Source organism: Crocodylus siamensis, chromosome 11 (assembly GCF_052110815.1).
Source record: "Crocodylus siamensis isolate JL-2025a chromosome 11, ASM5211081v1, whole genome shotgun sequence".
NCBI classification, from domain to species: domain Eukaryota; kingdom Metazoa; phylum Chordata; order Crocodylia; family Crocodylidae; genus Crocodylus; species Crocodylus siamensis.
This window is the reverse complement of record NC_143405.1, coordinates 7,504,239-7,516,603: the sequence shown is the minus strand read 5'-3', so window position 1 is coordinate 7,516,603 and position 12,365 is coordinate 7,504,239. Positions and strand designations below refer to the sequence as shown.

At 64.9% G+C, this 12,365-nt stretch overlaps 1 protein-coding gene across 1 annotated transcript; it reads left to right on the top strand.

The window, feature by feature from the left end:
- Window positions 1-6,232: 6,232 nt before the first annotated feature.
- On the top strand, window positions 6,233-11,924 carry BARHL1 (BarH like homeobox 1). The gene is made up of 4 exons (XM_090022724.1): window positions 6,233-6,341; window positions 6,624-7,253; window positions 9,758-9,980; window positions 11,203-11,924. Exons 2-4 carry the CDS (start codon window positions 6,794-6,796, stop codon window positions 11,495-11,497), a joined length of 978 nt encoding a protein of 325 aa, XP_089878850.1. The 5' UTR covers window positions 6,233-6,341; window positions 6,624-6,793; the 3' UTR covers window positions 11,498-11,924.
- The last annotated feature ends 441 nt before the right edge of the window (window positions 11,925-12,365 follow it).

The window sequence follows — 12,365 nt, the reverse complement described above, 5'->3', positions numbered from 1 at the left end:
TAAGCCTACCCTTAAAGGCAGGTGCTGTTGATCCATTTATGTGGGGATGTGTCTGGAGCAAAGTGCCACCCTGACCACACCTGAGCCCACTTGGGCCAGCTGCGAGCAGGGAGAGAGAGAGAGCTACTGCGTATTCCCCCCTCTCTCTGCTATGGCTTCCTTAATCAAGCAGCTCTGAATTAACTGGCAGAATAACAGGAAGGTTTGCTGTGCTGAGAGAGGTTGGGTATAACAAGAGACCTTTCCCACCACGCTGGGGAGAAAGAAGGCTGGGCCTTAAATGTCTTGTTTTGCTAAAAATGACTTGGCTTCTGAACCTGAACGCTGCAGCCAAGCAGTTGTGTGTCTAATAAACCCTGACAACATGCCACAGCCTGGTTAGGGTCACACGCAGTCTCCAATCCAGCAACAGAAAGAGACTTCTGTGGCCATGTGAGGTGAGCACTCAGCTCATTGGAGGGCTGGGTGAAAGGGGAAAGAGCCGTTCTAATAAAATCTCTCTCTCCCTGCAGGGATCTATTAGAAGAGAACTAAACAAATTTCCATGGTCTTAATGATGCCCTGTGAGTGCCACCAGGTTGTAGAAAATCTAAACCTCAGCGCATGGAAAAGGAGGCTAGCGCTGCACTCCAGGTGTCTGGTCCCGGGGGATATCGAGTCCTCTCCTCTCCTGGAGAAGTTAATGAGAACCAGGCATGCTCTGCACCTTGCAAGGCTGCACTATAAGACATGATGAAGGGGAAGGGGTGTAGGCAGCTAACCCCAAAGCAGCCCTGAGTGTCCCCACTAGCTGGAGCACTGAGCATGTTGCAGTGACAGGGCTGGATACCAAGAAATGGAGGACGAGGGCAAGGAGAAGTAATGGTTGAGTCAAATACAAGTGTTCTCCAGAGAGCCTGGATGGCACCTGGGACAGATAATGGACTATTGGGCCTTTCCCCTCTTGATTGACAGGTTGAATCCAAAGCAGCCCGTGGTGACCAAAAGCAGCTGAAATGTGATGACCGGGCAGGGACCCAGCTCACAGCAGCTCAGTGCATCTCATTCCAGCACCCTCTGAACGCGAATCCCCACCACAGAAACTAGCCCCTTGGCCTGCACTAATTCCCTGCTCCAGCCCCTTTTACACCCAGTCTCTGCAGAGGCACCAAGAACAAACTCCTCATTCATTCCCACATGGGCTGGGAGGCGAAGGATAAACCAATCCTACCACTGCGCAGGCCGTAGCAGATGTAGGCGGGCATGTCCTGGAAACTCCTGTTTCCTTGGCTTTGGGTCTGACACCTTTCCCCAGCCCTGAATTCACTAAGAAAAAGAAAATTAAAAGAAAGACGGAAAGTGCTATGTCAGCCAGCTTTCCCAACTGATTCATTTATTAATTAAGATCTAGCAAAGGATGCCTTGGTGCTACACAAAGCGGGGGGGGGCTGGTTAATAGACTATGCAAATCTCTCTCCTCTGAAGATGGCAGATCCAGGTTTGCTTCCTTTCTCAGATCCTCCCCAGCTCACCTCCTCCCCAGCCCTTCGGTACAGGACGCTCCTTGTCCTGCAGTGACACCCACTGGTAACCGGAGGATTTTTGAGGCTGTTGCTTTCCTGGCCAACACCACCTGCTTCTTGACTGCTGCCAGCACAGACCTGCACGTTAGCTCTACTTGCCCCTTCCCACATTATCCTCATCCCACAGCCACCTTCTCCTAGGACCTTCACACTAATTGCTAAGATCTTCATTTAGCGCCTGGCATGTCCTAAGTGCAGCAGGACCCGTGCGCCAGGCCCTGTTGCTAGGTCTGCTGGGACTGTGTGACCCTTGCAGTAAACAGAGAGTTTACATTTCATCATATAGCTATGAATTTAGCGTAATAAAGCCCACTGGGATTTTTAAGGCGAGGCCCTCAATAATTCATGGTGGCGGTAATGACTTTTTTTTGTGGCAAGAGTTACACGAGAAATATTGGCTGATTTAAAATAATCAAGAAAAAAAAAATCTGCAGCCAGGATGACGAGAAATCGCCGCACCTTAAACACCTACAGAAGCCTGCACCCACTGGCTGGGATCATTTGCATTTCACAGCTACAGCCCTGACTTAGGGCTTTCTTGGCTGGCTCATGCTCTCCTAGGAGAGCGTGGGACCAGATGAACAGGACAGGCAGTTAGAGCCAAGCACTCAGATCTGATAAGCATTTGCAACTCTCATTGAAATCCACAGGCGTTGCAGGTGCCCTGCACATCTGAGGACTCGGCTGTCACAGAAGAGGAGGAGTGCAATTCGGTGGAAGGAGAAGATGCCTGTCAGTTGTGAGAGGCATCAGGACTCCTAGAGTGAGCTCTGGGAGCCTGGCGTGCATGCGAGGGCACTGCCGGAAACAGCCCGAAGTCGGGCTTTTGTGTTGTTCTGAACCAAGACAGCCCAGGAAAGGGGGGCTGTAGCAGCAGCTTTGTTTGCTTAAAAAAAATCACCAGATAATAACTCCACAATAAAGGCAAAGATCCTACAAAAATGCTGAGAGCTTTTAATGCCTGCTTCTGTCAGTGGAGGACGAAGCCCCCCCACCCAAGCACTTCACAGAATCAAGCCCTAAATAACTCAAGGCCTTAGATTCAGATCCTGAAAGGTAACTAGACATCCAAGTCCCCTTGAAGTCATAGGTTTTAAATAGATTTAATTGGAAAATAGGTGCCTCAGCGCCTTTGAGGCTTTGATGCCCGGGGCTTTGTAACCAAACGCACAGACTTCCCTTCCTCTAAGGATGGTCCGGCCCCAGCCTAGAAGAGTGCAGCTCTGCGGTGAAGCAGGTGGTGGCATCCTGTGGGAATGAGCTAGTAGATTTTTGTTCCACCTGGAAAGGCAATTATGTCGCAAGCAGACTTTCACCTTCAATACTGGACACCTTACCTGGGACACCAGTGACGGTGATGAGCACGATGCTCTTGCTGAGATCAACCAATATTTGGAGCGTGCAAAGACCACGGTCTCAGAATGAGCATAGAGGCTGACCTGGCCTCTGGCTCCTGGAGCAGGGGCCCTCGGCTCAGGTTGGAGAGGCTGGCGGGGCAGCGGAGAGGCTCGGGTTGTGGCTAGCACACAGCCCGTCACGGTGGCTACGGATACAGGTGGACACTCTCCCCGGCACAACTGATGGGCTGTGGTACAAGTAATGTACCATGTAACAAGTACAGTGTGCTACCAAAGCGCAGGCTGAAGAACCAAGATACTGGGGGTTTGTTCCTGGCTGCACAACTTAACTGCAGTAAGTAATGCAGGACTCGGTCCTGGAAAGAGCTGAACAACCTTAGTTCTCACTGAAGTCAACTGGAAATAAAGACGCCTGGTAGGAGATGGAGTGCTTGTGGGACTGTGTCCTCCCTTATTTGCCCTAGCTGGCATCTGCCTTTCCCCCTAGGGAAGGGCTGAGCACGAGACTCACAAATGTTGGGAAGGTGGTTGTGGATGCTGAGAACGGGACTAGAAGGCCAAAGCATATATTGTATGGTATCAGACTGTCTTGCGCTGTGGTGCATCGCCCCATCTGGCATTCAGCTCTTCTGCCCACGCTTCACAGTATTTGCTCAGGCAGCGCCAGATTTAGACATGGGCCGAGCCAGGGAAACGTCCAGATCCTAGGAAAAATGAGACACGTGCCTGCCAGTGATTGGTTTCAAGGAGGTCAAACTCATTCATTACCAGGCACCTGAAATCAATGGGACAAGGGGCGGGGGGGGGGGGGGGGGGGGGGGGGGGGGGGGGGGTGGGGGGCTTTGAAAGCCTAAATCTCCCTTTCATTAGTAAATAAATGGATATTAATATTAAACCCCAAGCTCTAGAGGAAGGATTAGCGTCTCCAACAGTGACCCCAGCAGCTGAGTGGGTATCAGCAGTGGCAGGACTGCTACTGATGACGATGAGGAGGAGGATATAATAATGCAGTAGCATCCAGAAGAAGGCGTAAGGCATTGTGCGAAGCCAGGTGTAAAGGCAAGCTCCTGCCCAAACCCCCCGCCTCCTGCTCGCGTCCAGGCTCCGGGCACCGAGCCCAGCACGGCCACACACAGCCCCCCTCTGCCCCCGGTCCCGGGGAAGGTCACAGCAGACCCCCGGGTAACTACTGCTTCTTCCCAGGGAAGCAAGCCGTCGTGGGAAAGCCCCGAGCCCGGCTCCCTCGGCCCCTGCCCGCCCCGGGGCTCAAGCCGAAGCCCGGCCGCCGTCCCGGGCTGCTGGGGGGCCGGCGGCAGCTGCCTTCTCCCCTCCGCTCCGGGGGCAGGGGCAGGGGCAGGGGGCGAGAGCGGGCGCGGATCCTGCAAGCCCCCCGGGACGGAGACACGAGCCCGGGGGTGTCCCGGAAAGTGCCTGCGGGACTTGGGCGGCCCTTTCCCTCCTTCCCAGCCCCCGCTAGCTCGTCTCTGCCCCGGCTCAGCTGCCCCGGGGCCTCTTCCCGCCGCCGGATCGGGCCCCCTGCACTCCCCGCCGGGCTGCAGCCGGGACCGCGGGCCGGGGGAGCGGGAGCCCAGCCGGCCTGGCTGCAGAGGGGGAGGAAGAAGCGAACGAGATGGGCGGCCGGGCCCGACGCCGGCCGGGAGAGGCCGGCCGCGGGCAGGGGACGGCCCTCGGAGCGCTGCGAGCCGGGGCTGAAACGATATAACAGCGGTAATAATAGCAGTACCGATGATAACGAAACCGCAGCGATGATGAAGATGATGATGACCGGGAACAGCAACACCTGCAACAATAAGACTAAGGATACTAATGGTGATGACGATGGGCGCGAGTCTGCCGGTTTAGATAAGGAAGATAACGAGCAATGGCGACGCGGAGGTGCTAATAAACAGCAGTAACCACGCCGATGCCAATCAATAGCAATAGCAATCATGGTGGCGATGATGATGATGATGACGACGACGAAGACCGAGACGGGCCCTCGTCCTGGCGCCCGCAGCCGGGGATCGCGCGGGGCCGCGGCTCCCGGCGCCATCAGGGCGCCTTGCAGCCGGGCTGAGCGAGGGGAGGGCGGGCTGCAGCCCCCGGGCCGGCCTGCGCCGGGCAGGGGCCTCTGAACCGCGGGGGAGACGGGTCCCAGGCCCGGGTCTTTTGTCCCTGCCCCGGGAGAAGGAGGCCCGGGGGGGCCGCCCCCGCCCTCCCCGACAGCTGGCAGCCGCGCCGGCGTGGGGCTGCCTCCCGCGGCCGCGCCGGCCCGGCCGCCTCCAAGCTGCCGGCCGAGGGGAGGCTTGGAAGGGACACAAGCCGCAGCTGCCCGGGCGGCAGTGGCTGGGCCGGATCCGGCCTCGCCCTGGGCAGGCCTCCCTCGGCCCGGCCTCGACTGCCCCCGCGGGGCCCTCCAGCGCCCGGATCTGCCCCGGGGCAGCAGCGAGCGGGCAGGGCCCGGCCGGGCGCCGGCCTCCGCGGGCCCGATCCCAGGCGCCTCGCACGGGGACCCGAGCCCCGGCTCCACGCCGCTTCCCCAGTGTTTCGGGCACGAAAAGCCCTCCCGGATCCTGCCAGTCGGGTCCAGGTCAAGCCCCTGGGTAAAGCGGAAGGGGGGCAGGTCAAAACAAGACCCCCCCCCCCCCTGCATCGGATTTAAAACGAGTTTCCTTTTATAAAGACCCGCCCCCCCCTCTTTCGTTAAAACAATTTCAAAGGGAAACGGGGGGGGGGGAAGCCCCCTTCTCACCGCTCCAGCGCGATCTTCGCCTCAAACAGCGCGGTCAAATTAATCGGGGATTATTTTTTAGGGAGGGGATCGCCCCCCCTTCCCCCTTTAACCCGCGGCCAAACTTTCCCAGCCCCCAAAGAACGACTGATGCCGCCCCTCGCGGGGGGAGAGAAGAGCAGAAAGTTAAAAGGCAAGAAAGAAAAAGGCCAAGCAGCAGCTTAGCAAACCCACGCCCGCCCCCAGCCGCCCGGCCCGACCCCCTGTTGCTAATCACCCCATTAAGAGCTTCATCAGTGGCGTAATGAAAGCAAACAGGGTGGAAATGGCCTGTAAACCGTTGGATCGGGGCTGTAATTAATTCAGTGTCTCTTTTAATCAAACGGAGAGGCGATCAGGTTCCTGAAGTCAGCGTGTGACATCACCCCAAAATGCCTCCCAGCCAATCAGGAGGGCGGCGGCTCGGACACGTGGATGTGGCACCTTGAAAAGAAAAAAAAAAAGAAGAAGAAGGAGGAAAAAAAAAAAAGGGGGCGCGGAGGAGGAGGAGGAGGAGGAGGAGGAGGAGGAAGGAGCCCGAAGTAGCGACACAAGTTGGGCTCGCCGAGGGGAAGCGCCGCCGGCGGAGCCGCTGTCCGAGGTGCTGACGCCGGCCGCAGCCATGGGCGCCGCCGCCGGGCGCTCTCGGAGGTGCTGAAACCTGCGCCCGCCCTTTGTCCGCCGGCGCCGGCCGCGGTGCCGGCCCGCGCCCCGCGCACGACAGCCGCCCCCCCCCCCCCGGCACGCGGGCCGGGCCGGAGCCCCTCGCCGGCGGAGCTGAGCGCCGGCGGGGTCGGGGCGGGGGACGCGGCGAGGTGCGAGCGGGCTGTGGGAGTGGGGGGCTCCCCGCGCCAAGTTTGACGGTCTGTCCTTTCTCTGTGTGCCTGTCTTGTCTGTCTCCCCCCACCCCCACCCCCACCCCTCCGCCTGCAGCTGCTTGGGGCGCTGAAGAAGAAAGGCTGAGCCCTGGATCTAATGCCCAGAGCGCGGCGGACGGTTGGCCGAGCGGGTCCCTGGCTTCCCAGGCTGAACTTTGTCTGAGCTCGCCCAGCGCCGCCGCCCAGCCCATGTCAGCCTGACCCGCGGCGGGAGCGTGCGAGGCCATGGAGGGGTCCAACGGCTTCGGGATCGACTCCATCCTGTCCCACCGCCCGGGGAGCCCGGCCGTGCCCAAGGGAGACCCGCTGCTGGGGGACTGCAGGTCCCCGCTGGAACTAAGCCCCCGCTCCGAAGTCAGCAGCGGCTGCCCGTCGCCCCCCTCGCCGGGCAGGGAGTGCCTGGAGGCGGTGGCGCAGAGGCAAGGCGTCGCCGTGGGCTTGGACTCGCACCTGCAGCCGGGGCAGGTGTCGGCGCCGTCCCAGTCCAGAACGGTGACCTCGTCTTTCTTAATCAGGGACATCCTCGCCGACTGCAAGCCCCTGGCAGCCTGCGCGCCTTACTCTAGCACCAATGGACAGAGCGGGCCGGAGCCTGCGGGCCGCGGCCCCGCCAAGCCCGGGGAGGATTTTAGAGAGAAAATGGACAAAAGTAGCAGCAACGTGTCCTCGGACTCGGAGTACAAAGGTAAGCGCCGGCGGGACCCGCGGGCTCGGCTTGTGCCTCCGCACGGGGCGCGGGGCACGGCGCGGGCGCCGGGCTCTGCGAGCCGGCGAGCAGGACTCGGCTTCGCCGCCGCGGCCGGGGAAACGAAAAAACCCGATCAACTTCCTCCACTGGCTTCTGACGACAGGCGCAGGCCGAAGCGGCCGAGGGCGAGGGGTGCAGAGCACCGGAGAGGGGGCGCAGCCCTTCCCCACTCGTGTCGCCTTCGCTGGCGGGCAGGGCTCCGCCGAGCCGCTCCGGCGCCGGGCTCGGACACGACTGCGGGGCGCAATTCGCCCGCGGGTCCCTGCCGTCGGACTCCCGGGCCATTGCAAGACGAGTGCCAGTGACGCTCACAGGGGCCGGGAGAGGCGAGAAGTCGTTAGCCCGCGGCTGGCCTCACCGGGGGGCCGCGGCGGTCGCCACGGCGCTGCCGGGCGGTGCGGAGACGGGCGCGATTCTGCCGCGGGGCCGCAGGAGCCGGATCTGGCCCGGAGCCGGAGGGCCGGCGCCTCCACGACCGGAGGGGGAAGCGGCGGCCCGTGGCGAGCGCGGGGCCCGGAGAGAGGCTCTGAAGCGCGGGCAGGCTGCACCTATGGGGCGGGGAAGAGCGGGCAGGGAGACAGACGCTAGGCCTGGGTTTCCCTGCAAGCAGGCAACTTTTCTCCGCTCCCTTCTCCCGCTCCTGCTGGCCCCGCCGTCCCGGATCGGTCTCCGCCAGCCCCGCTGCCGAGCGAGCCGCGCGGAAACGCGGCTCCCGGCGCTCGGGGAGTCGCTCCGCTCCGCTCCGCAGCCTGCGGCGGGGCAGCCGTGGGTCTCAAGGATGAAGGGAAAGGGCCCGGGGGGAGGAAAGAGCTCGGAAAAGGAGAGCAAGGGGGCGGGGAGGTGGAGAGCGGGAGAAACGCGGCTCTGCACTTCTGCCCTCGGCGGGACGGCCGAGTTTGCAACGAAACTGAGCAGAGGGGCAGGAAAATCTGGGGGCTGTAAGTGCAAGGAGGCAGCGGGGACACAGAGCCCCAGCCCCGGGCAGCGCGGGACGACATCTCTTGCCGCCCTGCCTCCCTTGCCGGGCGACGCACACCGGTGCCGGGAACGAGACCAGCGCCGGCGCCCGGCCACTGCCCCTCTGCCCAGGCCACCCGGCTTCTCCAGAGCGGGGGGACGAGCCCCGTTGCTCCGGAAGGGCCGGGGGCCGGGAGAAGCGGGCCCGATCCCCGCTCCCCCCGGCGGCACGCCCGCAGATTTCCGCTCGGGCCTGGCCGCGGAGCCGGTGCCGCCGAGTTACAAGCGGAGCTTGCGCAGCTGGACCGGAGCGGCCGGTCACAAGTGCCAGCACATGACGGCCCTGAGTTGTCTCGCCAGGCCCCCAGCCGCTTCCCGGGCAGGATGATCATACCCCTTTTATTTGGCGGGGGGGGGCAGCCAAACTCCACTGCTCCCGAGGCAGCTCCTGCAGCCGGGGCCGGCGCTTTACCTTCGGCTGCCGGGCGCGGGTCTCACCGCGGAGGCCGGGCTCGCTGCCCCTCTCTCGGCTTCCTCCTCCGCGGGCCGCTGGGCTGACACCCAAGGGGAAGCCGAGGGCTTCCTGCGCCGGGGAGAGAGCGGGGAGAGGAGAATCAGAGGGGGGGAAAAAAGAAATCGATGCTCCCCGTTTGGTTCCCGACCGGATCGCTTCCTTCTCCCCCGCCCTGTCCCGAGCTGCGCGGAGAACTTCTCTTTCCCTGCCCCCGGGCCCCTCCCGGGGCTGCCCCGGCGCGGACACTGCGCGGGAGCGGGCACTGCGCGCTGCCCCCGCGGCCGCGGCCCGCTCCCCGCCCGGCCCGCCGCATGCTGCATTCCCGGTTGAGGGGCTTCGTTCCCCGGTGGCTCAATTAACCGGATTATTGTCTTCCTACAGAGAGAAATCGCGGCTCGCTCCGCTCTCGCCCTGTCGCTTCCAAACGCGCCCCAACGAAATCTCCCCATGACCCCCGGAAAAACGACCCCCAGTGCCGCCACTTGATACAAACCGCGGCTTTTTGTCACATCCTCTCTTTTAAAAGCGGAGGCCGTGGGGGAGACTCCCCAGTCTCCTCCGGCCGGTTTCGGGTGTCGGTCGCGGCCCCGCATCGACCCGCGGGCGCGGGGGGGGCGGAGCCGCCGGGGAGGTCAACGGGCGCGGGGCGGCCGCGGCCCCGGGCTGCCCCTCGCCCGGCCGGGCGGCTTTAGCGCTGCAGCTGCGGCCGGAGCAAACCCGAGGCCTTTGCGGGGCTGCGGGGGGGGGAGATATGGGTCCCTTTCCGCTCCGCTGTTATTTTTTTCTGGGCAAAATGAGCGCGGTCGCGGCCTGCCGGGGGGGGGGGGGGCGGATCCGCGGCTCGGACGGGGCTGGCTGACCCCCTTCCCGGCGCGGCAGCGGAGCGGGGCCGCGGGGGCGGCTGCGGGCAGGAGAGCTCGGGCAGGGCCCCGCGCTGACACGGCTTTGCTTTCTCTCCCCGCGGCCGCAGTGAAGGAAGAAGGGGACCGCGAGATCTCCAGCTCCCGGGACAGCCCCCCGGTGCGGCTGAAAAAGCCGCGCAAGGCCCGCACCGCCTTCACGGACCACCAGCTCGCGCAGCTGGAGCGCAGCTTCGAGCGGCAGAAGTACCTGAGCGTGCAGGACCGCATGGAGCTCGCCGCCTCGCTCAACCTCACCGACACGCAGGTCAAGACGTGGTACCAGAACCGCAGGTAAGGGCGCCCGCCGCGCCCCGCCCCGCCCCGCGCACCCCGGGGCACCCCGGCCGGCCCGGGGGAAGGAGGCCGCGGGGCCGCTCGATCCACGACACATTGGCCCATTAATAATAAATCCCAATTACTGCCGCGGGCATCAATAATTAACGCGGGTTGCAGTAATTACACAATTATGACGGCGATGAATAATTCACGGGTGGAAGGCGGGCTGGCGCCTCCGCCGCGGACCGGCCCCGGGCAGCGCGGCGCGCGTCCGGCCTGCCCTCGCCTCGCAGCCCGGGGGCCGCGGCCGCCGCGCCTGTCCCCGCCCGGGCGAGGCGGCAAGCGGGCGAGTGGCCCGGCTGTGCCCGGCCCCGGGCTGGCCTTGGCGGGGAGCTGCCCTCCCCTCCAGGTGCCCCGTGCGGCGCACACGGCAGACGGGGCAGCGTGCGTGTTTCCCACGGGCTGTGGCCTCTTCCACCCCACCCCCCCCATGGCCCGTCGGCTCTCGGGGCGGAGTGAGCGGGGCAGATCCGGACCCAGGAGGCGCAGGGGATCAGGCGGATCCCTGGTTGGGGGGGCCGGGGGGGGCAAGCCGGGCTCCAGCCAGGCCCAGGGCCCGGGGCCGAGGCCGCCCGCCCGCAGCCGCCCCGCGGGATGGGGGCCGGCTGGTCCCGGGGCTCCGGCGGGCCCAGGGCCGAGGCGCTGCGGGGCGGAGGCCCCGGTTGTCCTCTCCTGGCCCGTGTCATCCCGCGGGGCCTGGCCCACTCTCCCGTGCTGCCTTCAGAGGTGGGGGGCTCTGCTCGGAGGGCGCATTCCCTGTGCGTGTGCGCGTACATGCATGGATAGGCGGGTACGTGTGCACACGCACAGGTAGAGGCATGTGTGTCTGCATACGTGTGCACACGTACAGGTACGTATGGGGGGGTGTATGTCTAGCTGTGCGTGTACACACCCGTATGTACATCTACACGTGCGTGTGCATACGTATATCAACGCAATCTCCCGTACTGGCTTTGTACGTGTGGTGCCCATGCATGCCTCGGCAGACACGCGCAGCTAGCTGTACACCCGCGCCTGTGTAGACGCGCGTGATCTCCCATCTCGCCCCTCTCTCTGTAGATGGACGCGCGCGGGCTAGGCGCGGGCGCGGACGCGCACGTGGGCGCCACCCGGGGCTGCGCGGGGCCGGGCCGCGGGCGCGGGGCCCGAGGGCGCGGCTGACGGTGTGTCCCCCCAGGACCAAGTGGAAGCGGCAGACGGCGGTGGGCCTGGAGCTGCTGGCCGAGGCCGGGAACTACTCGGCGCTGCAGCGCATGTTCCCGTCGCCCTACTTCTACCCGCAGAGCCTCGTCTCCAACCTGGACCCCGGCGCGGCGCTGTACCTGTACCGCGGCCCGAGCGCGCCGCCGCCCGCGCTGCAGCGCCCGCTCGTGCCCCGCATCCTCATCCACGGACTGCAGGGCGGCGCCGAGCCCCCGCCGCCCCTGCCGCCGCTGCCCGGCGTCCTGCCCCGCGCCGCGCAGCCCCGGTGAGCCCCGCGGCCCACGCGCGGACACGGAGGGCCGGCCCCGCGCGCGCCAGCGAGCTCCCCCGCGCTCACGCCCGGCCCCGGGGCACGTCGCCCCCGCCGGGGTCGGGGGCTGCAGGCCGGAGCGGCCCGGGCACCCCCCCCGCCGCGCAAGCCAGGCCGCTCCCGAGGCAGCCGGGCCCCGGGGGGGGGCCACCCTGCCCCCACCTCTTAGCTCACGGGATCCCCCCGCCCCCCCGGAGATCCCCGGCCCGGACTGTAAATACCGCGTGCAACGTGCATCTGAATTATTTATTTGTGACCCCCGAGGGCGTGTTTGTGTCAGTGCTTCTTGTCGGTCTGTACCCGGGGCCTCCGCCCGCCGGCCGCCGCCCGCTCGGCTCGGGCCTTCCTTTTATAAATGTGGAAATAAAACTTCTTTGCAAACACCCCGGCTCCTGCTTCCAGCCGCCCGGGGGCCGGCCGGGCCGGGCACCCCCCAGCCCTGCCCCCCAGGGGAGGGTGCCTCTGCGCCCCGGCCGGCCCACAGCCCCGCGCAGCGGGAAGGCCCCCGCCGCGGCGCGGGGCGCGAAGGGTCTCATTGCCCAAGCGCCTTCAAGGGTCGCCTTGGAAAGCCGGGATGTCTCCACCCCGGAGAAGCGGCGCTCGCGCGGCCGCAGCCCCCAGCCCGGCAGCTGGCCGCCGGGACAGCCTGGGAGCGGCGGCGGCGCGGGGAGCTGACAGATGGGCTGCGAGGCTTAGCCCCCCCCGCGGCCCCACGCCTCCGCCCGTCCCCCTGCAACCTGTGGGCCAGGCCGGAACGGGACCCCCCCCCCCTCCCCTCCCCTCCCCTCGCGGCTCTGCAAGGGACCCACCGCCAGCCTCTGGCCCCT

Coding starts and splice junctions, on each gene's coding strand:
- BARHL1 (XM_090022724.1), top strand. CDS start 6,794: ATGGAGGGGTCCAACGGCTTCGGGATCGACTCCATCCTGTCCCACCGC. Junction 7,254..9,757: donor CTCGGACTCGGAGTACAAAG/GTAAGCGCCGGC, acceptor CCGCGGCCGCAG/TGAAGGAAGAAGGGGACCGC. Junction 9,981..11,202: donor ACGTGGTACCAGAACCGCAG/GTAAGGGCGCCC, acceptor GTGTCCCCCCAG/GACCAAGTGGAAGCGGCAGA.